This window comes from Typopeltis vanoorti, chromosome 6 (genome assembly GCF_054136105.1).
Source record: "Typopeltis vanoorti isolate ZY-2024b chromosome 6, IOZ_Tvanoo_1.0, whole genome shotgun sequence".
Taxonomy (NCBI): Eukaryota; Metazoa; Arthropoda; class Arachnida; order Uropygi; family Thelyphonidae; genus Typopeltis; species Typopeltis vanoorti.
Window position 1 is genome coordinate 102,859,205 of NC_143554.1, and position 15,053 is coordinate 102,874,257.

The 15,053-nt window shown below is 34.8% G+C and overlaps 1 protein-coding gene across 2 annotated transcripts in view; it reads right to left on the reverse strand.

Moving 5' to 3' along the window:
* LOC150105765 (alpha-1,3-mannosyl-glycoprotein 4-beta-N-acetylglucosaminyltransferase B-like) overlaps window positions 1–15,053 on the reverse strand; it is a 305,129-nt gene that overhangs the window by 102,719 nt on the left and 187,357 nt on the right. For both annotated transcript variants that reach the window (XM_090393561.1, XM_090393560.1), the window contains exon 7: window positions 14,094–14,214. In XM_090393561.1, coding sequence (XP_090249687.1) covers window positions 14,094–14,214 — 121 coding nt within the window. The remainder of the gene's footprint in view (window positions 1–14,093; window positions 14,215–15,053) is intronic.

Consider the following 15,053-nt stretch of genomic DNA (forward strand, 5'->3'; position numbering starts at 1 on the left):
ACCTACTTCCTTGATACTGCTCCCTCATACACAACTCTGATATCTATAAGATAGATCCTTGATCCAATTCACTAACCTGACATACAAACCCATGTGCTATAATTTAAACATTAGCTTATAAGGTACACTGTCAAATGCTTTTGTAAAATCCAAAAAAGTAGCAGAATATACCTTTCCCTCAAAGCAGTTCTTGTCACTTTATATTATAAAAGGCATAAAACGTAATAAGACAACCCCTTAACAAATCCATGCTGATTCTCACAGATACATACACAGATGATGAATAAGTGGGGATAATATGCATCATTGTTTAACTTCTGATTCAACATCAAATCCTCTTCCTGTAACTCCTTCGATTGTAACAGCTGACTTACAACTCAAATACAGAATAAGTATTGGTTGATATAATATCCCATTTACACCATATACATATAGCGCTTTAACAGCTTTCCCTATTGGTACCTTCTGATATGCCTTATCCAGATCTACGAAACTTTAGAAATCATGAGAATATAAAAAGGATAAACTACTTGTCTTTAAGTGAAAATTTGATCTTGACAATCTCTTTTGGCACCTGAATTCAGTTTGTTCTTCTAAAAACTTCACTTCCACAATTTTTCTTTAACTGTTTATCAAGTATATCATAAATCTTATCAGGAATGCTCAGCAGAGAAATGCCTCTGTAATTCTCATATTTGAGAGAGTTAAATTCCAGATGATTTCCCTTTTTTACTGATATGTACTCTCATAGTACAGTTCTACCCCAATCACCCAGAATTTGACTCTCTGAATTATGCGTGAAGCCACTGTAAAACTTTTATATCTCCATATTTGAGTATTTCTAGTTTAATATCATCTATTCCAGCTGCCTTTCCACTTGTCAGGTTTTTGATGACTTTCTCCATTTCAAGTAATGATATGCAATCCTGATAGCATTCCTGTTGATTTAACGATCTTAGAATATTTTTATCTTCAGTTTTCATGTCTTAGAGTACTGTTTCCTTCATTTCTGCACTTTTTTTTTTTTAATAGCCTACAGAATATTTTGACACTTTCTGATATGTTCTTACCAGAACATGAGAAAATAAATTACATTTTTCTCTGTATTGTTATTGTCAAAAAGCACAAGCTTACTTATTTGCCAGGAACTTTCAATATGGTTTCTTCTTTTCCTTCACTGCTTCTAACTTCGTGAGTACCACTATGGAGTTCTGAATTATCTATCCTTGAAGGCAACCGCACATTATGCCTCTCTAACTGAATAAATCAATGTTTTCCTCAGGGTTTGCCACCAAATCTTCAAGGTTTGATTCTTATTTTCAAACTCATTTTTTTCTTGAGTAATGCCTGTATTATACTCCACAATAAACTGCTCAGCTTTGATTCACTTCAAGACTTTCTTATGCACACTTCTTTTCAATATGAAATTCAATTCAATTCGACTCAATATTAAATTGTGATCACTTCCAATTTCAAATCCTGTGTATACTTGTGTCCTGAATTAGAAGAGAAACAATGCTATCAACAATAACAGTCAATGAGTCTTTTCTTATATCTTGCATCTTCTCTCTGTGTGAATCTATGCACATTTTTATGCTGAAACATGATACTAGTAATAGCTAGTCCATGTCCTGAACAAATTCAGCAGATACCTACTATTATTATTAGCTTGTACTTTTCTGCAAATTTTCACAAAACATTTGTATATATATATATCTTTCGTAATAATTTCCTATTCTGCTATTTAGATCTCCAACAAAGATCAACTTTTCCTTTTTCATTGTCAGCTGCTGTCTCTAATGCTTCGAAAAATTCTTCCGCTTCTTCCTTAGTAGAAACTTCAGAAGTCGCATTGTACAGCTACTCATTTTGATATTTGCCCATATCACTACTTTATATTGCCTGCCATTCAAGATTATCTGCATATTTAGTGCTAAATACTATGCCTACTCCTTTTCCCTGACTCTGTATATAGCATTTTGTATTTGTTGCTTAGATCTCACCTGTTTTTATTCTTGTAGATAAACTTATATGTTGTGATACATAACTGTTAATTTTTAGGGAAAGACAATGTATACCATTATATTAATTAAAAAACTTTAATTAATACTTCCAATATTTCAGTAATGTTACATTACCATCTTCAGGGAACATAAAAAATAATGATATGTGCAAGTCGGCACTAACACTGGACAAATATGGCTGAAATATGCATAAGAAATGCCAACAACTTAAGTCGGTCCTAGAGTCCTAAAAGGTGCCATCTAGGGCTAAATTGGTAGTAGTCTTGGCTGTTCCCAGAATGCAAGCTTCCCATATTTGGGGCAGTCTCATGCATCCAAATTTGTTGAGGTTTGGGGAGTTTTCTTAGAGCTGAGGCTGATTCTAGGAATAATCTCTCATATTTAAACTTGCTGCGGTGTAGTAAGCTGGCTTTCTTCCAGCATATTTTATGGCAGGTGTCCAAAGCATGGTCAGCAAGTTCTGAGTGGCTGTACTGGTGGAAATGGATATAATCCTTATGTTCAGATATCCTGATATTAGCTGTCCTGCCTGTTTGGCTGTAGTAAGACAATTTGTAACTAAAAGGGACCTGGTATACTCCAGGTAGGTCTAGGGGAAGCGGCTGGTCCTTGGGGGGAGCAGATAAGAGATGCCAATTTTTAATATGGTTTGTAACAAGTTGTCAAGTCATTTTTTTAGGATTTTTGTTAATTTTTCAGAAGTACCCCCCCCAAATATAAGGAATGGTGATAGATTTAGAGTAGTCCCTGTTATGGAGAGGAGGGGAAAGGTTAATTGGTTTTAATATTATTTGGATTTTATGAGGGTTGTAGCCATTGGCTATAAAGGTGTTAAAAATATGGTTAAGTTCAATAGTAAGGGCATTGTTATCTGAACTGATTAATTTTGCCCTATTATATAGGGTTTTTATAATCCCATATTGTTGGGAGGGGTGGTGGTGGTGTGATTGCTGGTGAATGTATCTACATGCATAGGTTTTCTGTAAACAGAGCAAGCCAGGGATCCATCAGGCTGGTGTGTAATCAGAGTGTCTAGGAAAGGGAAATTGTTATTGTTTTCTTTTTCCAAGGTAAACTGGATCCTAGGGTGTTGATTGTTTAAGTGTGATAAGAAGTTTTTATCTTCATTATTTCGTCACACCTATTATATCAATCTGGTACTTACTCAAATCTTCTGCTAGTTTAATTTCTGATGCTTATGTTGGTGGTGTCAATCTTGATCTCTGAAAATGCTGAGTTGGGATTTGTTCCAGTAGGGGACTTTTTGCTGTTCACACTGGTTCCTTGAAAAAAAAAGCAACAGAGGGGGGGAAGGGGAGAAAGCTTGTCTAATCAATGTCTAACCCCAGCTGGCATGCAATTCTGTCACGTTGTACAATCATTTTGCATTCTGGTTTAAGCCAATAAGAATACAATTTCTTCGGCTAAATAACAAATTGCCAGCCCATCCATGTTCGTTCAGTATCCAGGTAGATATGAAAACAAGGTACATCATGAGGAAGTAAGGATATTAGGACTGAAGCTCTGATCAGTTCTCTGCATTCCTTATGAGGATGTCATCTCCCAATATACAGCTTTGACCCTTAATCATTCCAGCATTCATGCTGAGCCACTTCAAAACTGGATCAGTTAAGTAAAACTGTAGTAGCAATATATTTATCTCATCTCATTATACTTTCCCTCTTTTACCTTGTGGTGTCAAGGTTGTTTTTTTTTTTTTTTTTTTTTTTTTTTTTTTTTTTTTTTTTTTTAAATCACTGGACCAACTTGTTCACAGGATAAGGTGGTCAGCCCTATGCCCCCAGCATATCCTATGTCTGTAGTGCTCAGTTCTCAAGGCCAGTTTGCCAGCTTTGTGGGATGAAAAACCACAGGATAAAGGCAGCACTACATAATCAAGTTTACATTATTATTAATCTCTTATCAACAATTTTCTTCCAAATTAGTCTATTACTTCTCAGCACTAATACTGCTATATCTAATATTTTATTCTAAAGCATTTCTGACTGAATCAATCCACTAGATCTTGGTCTTCTTCTGGACCTCTTTCCTACAATCTTGGCATTAAAAAATCTATTTTGTAAACCTTTCCTTCTCCATTTAATTGGCCACAACATCTTAGATTAACTCTGCTGACACATTCTTGAATGCTAACAATGTCAAGTTCCTTTCTAATATCTTCATTTTTAATGATTCTGCCACTGCTTCCATCTATTCACATCTCTAGTTTTTTCAGAACTCTCATATCTATGACTGGTAATTAGTTTACGGAATTAACAACACATATAAAGTATATTAATTAAAGGTAACTTTAATGAATAACTTCTATATTTCGGCAACGTCACATTGCCATTTTCAGGAACATAAAGATATGGTATGTGCACTCAGGAACTAACACAAAGCAAATGAGGAAGAAAGCAAGAAACTAATATTGTTCCTAAAGTCCTAATGGTGCCCTCTTGCGGGCTAATTTGGTAGTCTTGGCAGTTGGGCTGAAGTTCTCATAATGAAAGTCTCCCAAATTTGGGGCAGTTTCATGCACCCAAATTTGTTGAGGTTAGGAACGTTTTTTAGAGCTGCTGAAGATTCTTTGAATAAGTATTTAAACTTGCTGCGATGAATTATTTTTGTTTTCTTCCAACGAATTTTATGGTGGGTATCTAAGGCATGGTCTGCCAGCCCAGAGCGGCTGCACTGGTGAAACCGGATGTAGTCTTGGTGTTCTGAAATCCTGATATTTGTTGTTCTGCCTGTTTGGCCAAAGTAGGACAATTTGCAGCTGCAAGGGACCTGGTATACACCAGGTAGGTCTAGGGGAAGTGGTTGGTCTTTGGCAGAGCGGATAAGGGATGCCAACTTTTTATATGGTCTGAAACAGGAAGTAAGGTCATATTTTTTGAGGATATTGGTTATTTTCTCAGAGGTGCCCTGGATGTAGGGGATGGTGATAGACTTGGTGTAATCTTTATTGTGGAGGGGAGGAGGATGTGGTTTACAGGTTTTAGTATTTTTTGGATTTTTTTGAGATTATAGCCATTGGCTAAGAAAGTGTTGAGGATGTGGTTTAGTTCAATAGTCAGGGCCTTGTCATCTGAGCAGATTAATTTTGCCCTGTTATATAGTGTTTTTATCACCCCATATTGTTGTGAGGGGGGGGGGATTGCTGGTGAATGTACCAGCCTGTGTGGGTGGGTTTTCTGTAAACAGAGAAAACCAAAGATCCATCAAGCTGGCGGGTGATTAAAGTGTCTAGGAAGGGGAGGGTGTTGTTTTCCTCTTTTTATAAGGTGAACTGGACTCTGGGGTGTTGGTTGTTTAAGTGTGTTAGGAAGAAGTGGAGTGTGTCTGAGCCATGTGGCCAAATAGCAAACACATCATCCACATAACGAAGCCAAATAGTGGGTTTTTGTGGGGCGGAGTTTAAGGCTTCAAATGTCTCCACAAAGAAATTGGCCAAGGGTGGGGAAAGTGGTGAGCCCATGGCTGTCCCCTCTATCTGTTTGTAGAACTTTCCTTGCCAAACGAAATAGCCTGAGTTCATTGTGAACTGAAATAGGCTGAGATATCGGGAGGAAACTTGGCTTGGATGAGCTCAAGGGTTTCTTTGAGTGGGACATTAGTGAATAGGGAGGAGACGTCAAAACTGACCATTATGTCAGTGTGTTGGAGTGTGAGGTTTTCTATATTGGCTTTAAAGTGGGCTGAGTTTTTTTTATGTGTGATGGTGTGTTGCCAGTGTAGTGTGTGAGCGTTTTGGCTAAATGTTTGGCTAATTTATATGTGGGGAATCAATGCCATCCACTATGGGACGCAATGGCACATTTTGTTTATGTATTTTTGGGAGTCCATATAATTGGGGGGGGGGGGGTTTAGAGTTATAAGGTTTAAGTTTATTCAAGCAGAAAACACTTGTTTTGCTAATCTTTTGTCCCCCATTCTGTTTAAGTGATCATACCACATGAGATTAGCTCTGCTAACGCATTCCTGGATGCTGACAGTGTCAAGTTCTTTCCTAATACCCTTGTTTTTAATATGATATTGCCATTGATGTCATCTGTTCACACCTCTAATCTTTCTCAGGACTCTCATATCTGAGGTTTCTAGTCTTTGGTCAAGTGTTTTACTTCAAACCCAGCTCTCAGATCTATAAGTTAAAACTGGTTTAAACACTATCTTGAATATAGCTAATTTAGTGTTCCGACTAATTTCTCTCTTATTCCATATGAATTTATTCAATCGACTTCCTACCATACCAGCTTTGTTGATTCTGTTGTCTATTTCCATATTTAATGTACCATCTTCACTAAAAATCTTATACCTAAGTAGCTGAAATGTTTTACTTGTTCCATAAGTCCTCCATTCAAAACGCAGTTGACATTTTCAACGATTCTGCCTATTTTCGTTGTCTTTTTATTGCTGAGCTTCATACCATATCTATGACAACAGTTATTCAATTTAGTCAGGGAATCTTGCAAACTTGTAGCGGATTTATTTAGCAGTATAACATCATCCGCATTAAGCAAATAGCTGACATTAACATCTCCAATTCTGATATCATGTTTAATACCACTTTCCTTCATAATGTGATCCATATAGATAATGAATAACAGAGGGGATAATGTACATCCTTATCTCACACCAGATTTAACATTAAACCATCTTCCTGTACTTCCTTCAATTCTAACTGCTGACTTGCAACTCAAATAAAGACTAAGTATTGCCTGATATAATGCCCCATTGACACCATATAACTGTAGGGAATTGAATAGCTTCTCTCTCTTGGCACCTTGTCATATGCCTTTTCCAGATTTACAAAACTTAAATACAGATCTTTGTTATATTCCCATGCTTTCTCAACTATTTGCCGTAAAGTGAAGATCTGATCCTGACAGCATCTATTTGGCCTGAATCCAGCATGCTTCAATAAGCTTTTCTTCCACAATTCATCTCAACCGTTTCTCAAGTATACTGGCATAAATCTTGCCTGGAACACTTAGTAGGGAAATACCTCTGTAATTCTCGCATTGTTTTATTTCCCTTTTTATATATGGGTACTATTAGAGCTCTACTCCAATTATCAAAAATTTTGTTCCTCTGTCCAGGCATTCTGAACTATGCAGTGCAGCCACTGTAAGACTTTAATACCACCATACTTCAGCATTTCTGGTCAAATATCATCTACTCCTGCTGCCTTTCACCATTTCAAGCCTTTGATTGCTTTTTCTACTTCAAGTATGGAGATGTATTCCTGACTGTATGCCTGTTGAGTGTTTTTTACCACTCTGCCATTACTGCTTGTTTCATTTAGCAATTGTTCGAAGTAATTACTCCATACTTCAAGGATATCTTTTTCTCCCGTTTTCATGTCACCTTTATCATCTCTAACTCCTTTTACAGCACTCTTTCCTCAATTTCTAAGCTTCTTCAACAACCTCCAGAATATTTTGCTATCTTCTTGATATTTATTTTCTATGTTCTTGCCAAAGTCCTTCCATGACTTTTGTTTAGCTAGTTTTACACAGCGTTTAGCTTTTGTGCATTTTTCTCTGTATTCTCTAAGAGCACAAGCTGACTTATTTGCCAGGAACTTTTGAAATGCTTTCTTCTTTTTCTTCATCTCTTTAACTTCCTGTGTCCCCCATGGAGTTCTGATTTTTCTATCCTTGCAGACAATCTCAACACATGCCCCTCTGGCTGAATCAATCAATGTTTTCTTCAAGGTTTGCCAATGAATCTCCGAGGTTTGTTTCTTGTTCTCAAACTCTTTCATTTTTTCTTCAATAATCTGTGTGTATTTTAGTCTACAGTTCACATCTGAGAGCTGCTCAACTTTTATTCGCTTTAAGATTTTCTTACATATCATTCTTTTCAATGTGAAATTCAATTTTATCCTGCTCAAGACGAATAGTGATCACTTCCAATTTCAAATCCTCTTTACTCTTTGGTGTCCTGCACCAGGGAGAAAACATCACTATCAACAATAACGTAGTCAATGAGACTTTTCTTATTCCTTGTCTGTTCTCTCCATGTGAATTTGTGCACATTTTTATGTTGGAACATGGCATTAGTAATAACCAGTCCATGCCCTGAGCAGAAATCCAACAGGCATTTGCCATTATTATTAGCTTTGCTCTTTTCTCCAAATTTTCCCAAAATATTTTTGTATGTCTGACAATCACTTCCTACTCTGCTATTTAGATCCCCAACAAGGACCAACTTTTCCCTTTTCATCATGTCAATAGCTTTCTCTAGAGGGTCAAAAAATTCCTCCACACTACCTTAGTAGAGCCTTCTGGATGACCATAGGCACAAATAAGTCTCATCATCCAGTTCCCCCATTCTCATATTTGTCCACACCACTCTACTTGAGACTGCCTGCCATTCAAGAAGATTGCTCTGTATAATGTTCCATTTCTCCATAAATTTAGTGTTTTGAAAAGCTTTTCACTAGGCACCTTATAATATGTCTTTTCCAGATCTATGAAACTTAAGTACAGATCCTTGCCGTCAGTGACGGACTGGCCAGGGTGTCAGCTTGCCCGATGACAAGTGGGTCCCCTTAAACATTAGACAATATGTTAAAAATGTTAATGACTTTTTAATAGCTTGAAAAGATAATAGAAGTTCCAATATTATTACTGTATGGAACTAAAATTTACGTTGTATTACTATTTTTATAAAAAAATTTTAATGAAATAATTTTTCGAGGATACTTTATATTTAAGAATATAATAAATAATTCTGATTCGAGTTATGTGAGGCCGACATATACATTATATAGGCTTGGATCTTTAATATTGCAGCTGCGCAATGAAGCTTAGTTGGGAATCCCAGTCTGGGATTGTGACGTACAGCTAGAGTCAACTTTGTATTGAACTATTGCATACATAGCAAAGATAGCAAATATTTTTCATTGCGTCAGCCTCAGTTTGAGTGTGCTTCTTCAGCTCTTCGCCTCGTGCTTGCTGTGTTTTATAAAAGGTAAGTATTTAATTAATATTTTTTATATAGCGCCCTATGTCCTTTAATTTAAATAAAATGTATTTTCTTTCATTGTATAAAATTAGTATAAAATACTAGATAGTAAATATATTTAAGCTGCAGTCTCAAATAATAATATATATGCATTCAAGTTCAATAAATAATGATACCTTTTATTTACTCTACAGTTAAAATTACTGTGATGGTTAAAATTGTAGTTAATAATAGATGCATCTATAAAGCATCTTTCCACTGATGTGTTCTTGTGCCGTAATTGTAATTGTAGATGTTCTTTTTTCCCTAAGTGGATTATTTTGAATAATTAAGTTTTAATTTCAGGAATATTACCCTTACCAGCATGGAATAGAAAAAACATAAATCTGGATCACTGAAACGCAAAGAGCGACAAGAAGCAGAAAGGCAGGAATCAGCCAAGCGATGCCGATCTATTACAGATTTTATAATACCACAGCCACTATCCACATCAATGTACAGTTCTGCAACAAATAATCAAGAAGCAAGAAATAATACTCATGGTGATGATGCAATGACTGGAGTTACAAGAACAGGAAAGAGCTACTTTGAATGTACACACAAATAAAATGGCATCCTTTACTCACCAACCGAGGTCCAGTACTTCTTCTGGCTTCATTGCTCCGGTATCTTTACTACCTGTAGTTGCAACATCTGAACACATAGCTTCAACTAGTTACAGGGAATCAGATATACCTTCAGGCATAAATGACTCGGTTTCTGAAGTACATCCTATAAATGAACCTACACAAGAAAATGAAAGATCAACTGGTGAAATCTTCCAATATCCATCACGAGCAAATCTGAAACAGTTTTTTGCTGAACATCCATTTCAGCCACTTGATGATCTGCCATTTCATGCTTGTTTGTATGAGAGGAAAATTATGAATGACTCAGTCCCAAGAAAATGGCTAACATATAACAAAGAAAATAGGTGCTTATATTGTTCATACTGCTTGGCCTTTGAGTCTCCCAACACTTGTAATCCATCACCCTTTGTACGTGGCTTTAGTGACTACAAGCGTATTAGCCGGGAGCTTGGCTTTACATGTATTGACAACAACACATGTCAGAAATGCTCAGTAATTGCTCAGTGTGGTTAATGATGGTACTTTAGATAATTTTTTGGTCTTCACTAATTAAAAAGAAAGAAGTGTTGAAGCAGAGAGGAGTATTGTCATGAGGATTATAGACATCATAAAGATGTTAGGTGAGCAAGCAATTCCTTTTTGAGGTCACAGAAATGAATCGGCCCACACTCTGGATAATGAGGTTCTGAATCATGGCAATTTTTTAGTTACATTGCAGTTGTCAAATATGACCCCATTATGGCAGCTCATATTTCTGCAGTACAAAACAAGTCTACACAAAGAATCAAATGATTAGAACAACAAGGAAAGACCGTGCTGGACTTGTTACATGCCTGAGTAAAACAACTATTAACATGTTAATCTAAATTATGGAGAACATGATAAAAGAAAGAATTAGTCGTGAAGTTTCTCAAGCAAAATATTATTCTATTCAAGTTGATTCAACACAAGATAATTCATCCAGCAATCAGTTTAGCATTATTATTTGGTATATGCTTAAAAGGTGTTATCTGTGAGCACCTACTTTCAGCTGTGCCAAGTAATAATGGTACAGGATGGGGACTTTTTTGATTTACTGACTGAAAAATTACAGCATCTTAAAATTGATCCCAAAAAAATATTTATCTGATAGTACAGATGGAGCTGCAAGCTGTCATTGTCAGTATAATGGTTTACAAAGTAAAATTACTGATGTGGCTGATAAACATGTTCATATATGGTGCTACGCCCATGTCTTGAATTTCGTGATAACTGAAACAACAAAATGTTGCTTGCCTGCAGTTTCTTTTTTCAATTTGCTCCAGAATTTAGCAACTTTTATGAAAACATTATATACAAGAATGGCTGTATGGATAGAAGTTGTTGGAAAACATCTAGGACAAGAAAATATGAAATGATTAAAACTAATTGATGAGACAAGATGGTCAGGAAAATCCAATGCAGCAACAACCAAATTTGGACATTTTTGTGATGCCGCTATTGCCATGCTTATCAATGATAAGTTTGATGACAAGTTAGATGCAAAAACAAAAGAAGTAAATGTTTTACTTGAAAGTCTTCTAAAGTTTGAAACAATATTGACAGCATTTACTTACTTGTATATATTTGAAACTACAGCCCCCGTTATCAAGTTATTTAACAAGTAACATATATACAAGACTAAATATGTTACTTCATGCAGTAAACATATTTAGATATGTTTACTGCATGAAGTTTAATAGATTCAGCTACAACAAAGTTGAAGGAACAGACAAGAACATCTGATAATGTTCACAGCAAGGCATCGGAATTTGTAAATAAATGTAATGACAAGATTTCACAGTTGAATATGGATGAAAATTAAACATTGGAAATTGACTCTTTGGAAACAGTATTGCCAGTTAAGAGGCAGAGGAAAAAGAAAAGAATGGCAGATGAGCTTATAGATGAAGGAAAATCCTCAGATTCTCTAGCTGATTTTCGAGTAAATGTATTTAACCTAATAATGGACTGCATTGTTCAGTCACTAGTTCATAATGTTCAATTATGAATAAAGGTAATTTATATATTATAATATTTCATTCATATTTAACATAATCCTCCATTTCATAAGCAAGACTTGTAAATATTATTTATTGTTTGTCTCTTGCTTATAGTGTGTCATTCATATAATTGCCTTGAATTTTGTTTATTATTATTTAATAATATAATCTTAATGTAATAGTCATAAAAAGGACTCTGTATAAAAATGTCATCCATTTTATTTAATTTATTCCTATAATATTGTAAGAAATTATATATATATATATATATATATATAAGTTTAATATACCCTATGTGAATTATGATATTTTTTATATAACATTACTTACTGAAAGAGAAAGTAATTTTATGTAATTCTTCTGATTGAATTTGATTGGCTGTTGTCAAGGAAACCGAGTTAATTTTAGATAGCGCGTGTGTGGAGCGTGAGCTATGGTATTCAAAGGGAGAAGGAGTTGATATGAGCTGAACTGGCTAAAACCGGGTTTTGGTGGGAAGAATGAAGGTATTTTATGGGAAAATGAAAGTAAACAGGGGAGAAGCATTGAGAACAGCACGAAGTGAAGTAACGGGTGGCAGTAAAGGGAATTTGGAAATGCCATAAATAAATTAAGAAGGGACTGGGAAATTAATAGGCAATTAGGAATATTTCTATGGAATTCTAAAATTAATGCGTAGAAGAAAATAAGGAATAAGTAGATTACCTGAAACGAGTGCGTCAAGACTCGTGAAGCTCTATGTTTAATATTTCAATTATATAGTGAAGATTCCTTTTGAATAGTGTTACTTCAAAGTGATAGTTAACTTCAGTTTTAAGTGTGCCTATAGTGAATCCAATGTGCAAAGGATGTAACCTGGTAAGAACAGTCCATTTTTTTATATTTCAGCGTGAAGAATAAGAGTTAGCTCCACCCGATATGTCTTAACATTAACTGTGGTGTTCTACTAAAATTAGCCGAAGTATGGAGCTTTAAAGTGTTTCCCCCTTGAAGTGATAACTGCCTCATAATTGAATTAAGTGTCTAAGAGAGAATTAAAGAATTCTACTTTAAGAACATTCACTGTAAGATTCTGCAACATTGAACTGTGTGAACCATTTTTAATTATTCAGAAGAATGTAAAATTGACAGCTGGATGTCTGATGCCTAGTGTTTTATGTTTGTTATGAGTATTTGAACTAAGTTTATTTGCATTATCTTGTTTTCAAAGTTATACTTAATGTACACGTTATGTAACCCTGCATTAAATGTTTTGTTTTATTGATTCCAATTTGGTATTTGCCTGATTCTCTTTCATTGCACCACTCATAAAGTTTATCGGACCTTGTGGAAGCCTTAAATGATAATATTAACCTCGGCCTGTAGAAAAGTGAGATTGCTGAAGTTAGTTGATGATTGATTCCACTATATTATATAGACTAATCTGAATATAGGGTGGTGCAGGATAATATAAATTTCTCTATATTTGGATTACTAATCAACCAACAATTAAGATAATAAAAAACAGATAATTTAAATAAGAACTACATTCTAACAAGATAGCGGATTCAGAGCCAGGATGTACGATCCAACAATAACAAGGCATATGAAGAACTTCATAAAGTCATCTGCACACTATCAGTTACTCAAGTCCCATGTGAGAGGACATTTTCAAAGCTAAATATCATAATGACAAGGCTAAGAAATTCACTGCCTGAGGAGAACTTGAAATCATACATGTTGCTATCCATTGAAAAGGAATTGTTAGATGAATTGGATGCAGAAGCAATTATTGACAGATTCGCACAATCATCTAGTGAATTCAAATGACTGCTCATAATGTAGTGGACTGCAAGAAATATGCTTCTGAACAACCTGTTAATGTGTAAAATGTTCAGTACAAGCAAACTATTTAAAAATATCCACCATTTATTTAAAATTAACAAAATAAATTTTTAATTCAATTATAACAATCTGCATTTACATTTAGTATCTACTACATACCGTGTAATATGTGCAATATGTGTACACTGTAATTACTAAAAAAATATACATTTATTTTGCAAAAATTTTAATTGTACCTTTTTTCCACTTATTTTTTGAAAATTTTATTTATTTCTTATAAAAATTAAATGATAGCCTTATAGTTGTGGATGGGTGGGCCCTATTTGTCTCCTGGCAACCAATATTTTTAGACCCAGTCTACCACTGCTTGTTGTATTCCTATGATTTCTCAACTATTTGTCATAAAGTGAAATCTGATGTTGACTAGTTTGATAAATATATATTTATTTATTTACTGTTTGTTATGTACTATTTAAAAACTGTACATAACAAATTATGGTAAAATTTGTGATGCTAGCAAAACTGAATTTAATAATAAAAGTTTTCACAATAAATTTTTGTTTCACATGAAATATAATTATTTCCTTCTTGAATTAATATGTTAACATTTTTAATAATACCTATAAAACCTAGTTGGCAGAAATCTAGTATCATCCAATCCTTCTTTTCACTTAACTGTCTGTATGCATATTTCTTCATTGTTGTAATATATCCAGGTTTGGAAAGAATGTCATCTTCCAACTGTTAAAATATAATATTTGTCATTTCCTTTGAACATTAACTATTTACTAATTAGAAAACAACAATGATAAATTAATAATCAAGAAAGCTTAAGCAAGCATTATCAGAGGCAATTTAATACTACACACTCAATGAAGACAAACTAAAATGGCCTCAATAACAAGGGCAGTCGCGTGCGTGGAGGGTGACAATGGTGCTCTTCATGGATGAGTCCTATTGTTAACGCGGATGTGTAGATAGGGCAGTATGCCACAATCTGTTTAAAATCATGCTGTTCGTTCTGTTGCAATTAACCAGGTTATGTAAAGCTTGCTGCTTCCAGGAACAGTCTCTCCGATTTGAAATGGGATTTTTGAAGTAGCCTGGTTTTCTTCCATCTTATGAAGTGGTCTATTTATATGGCATGTTGAGACGGTCGACTTTTTTGGTTCTCCAGGCTGGATGTAATTTTTTCTTTTTTTCCTGACCAAGTAGTTCGTCCTGTCTGTCCAAAATATCGAATTCCACACTGGAAGGGAATGCACATGACTGTCATTGAGGTCATTGTAGTTTCTGTCTTCACTGAGTGTATAGTGTTAAATTGCCTCTGATTATGCTAGTTTAAGCTAACAAAATGTCAGCTGTAAATAATCAGTAAATTATTTATTTACATCCTACTGTCTACATAGTTTTTGGTTCTAGAAACTTCAACATGAATATGCATTGTATGTACAGATTGTATATGCACAGATTTTCTCATTAACATTTCCTTCAAGTTTTGTTTTTCACTCTCTAAAGGTTATGTTTCTTCTGATAATATTTATGATATTGTCTGCAATTAATTTCATTGTTAACATTTC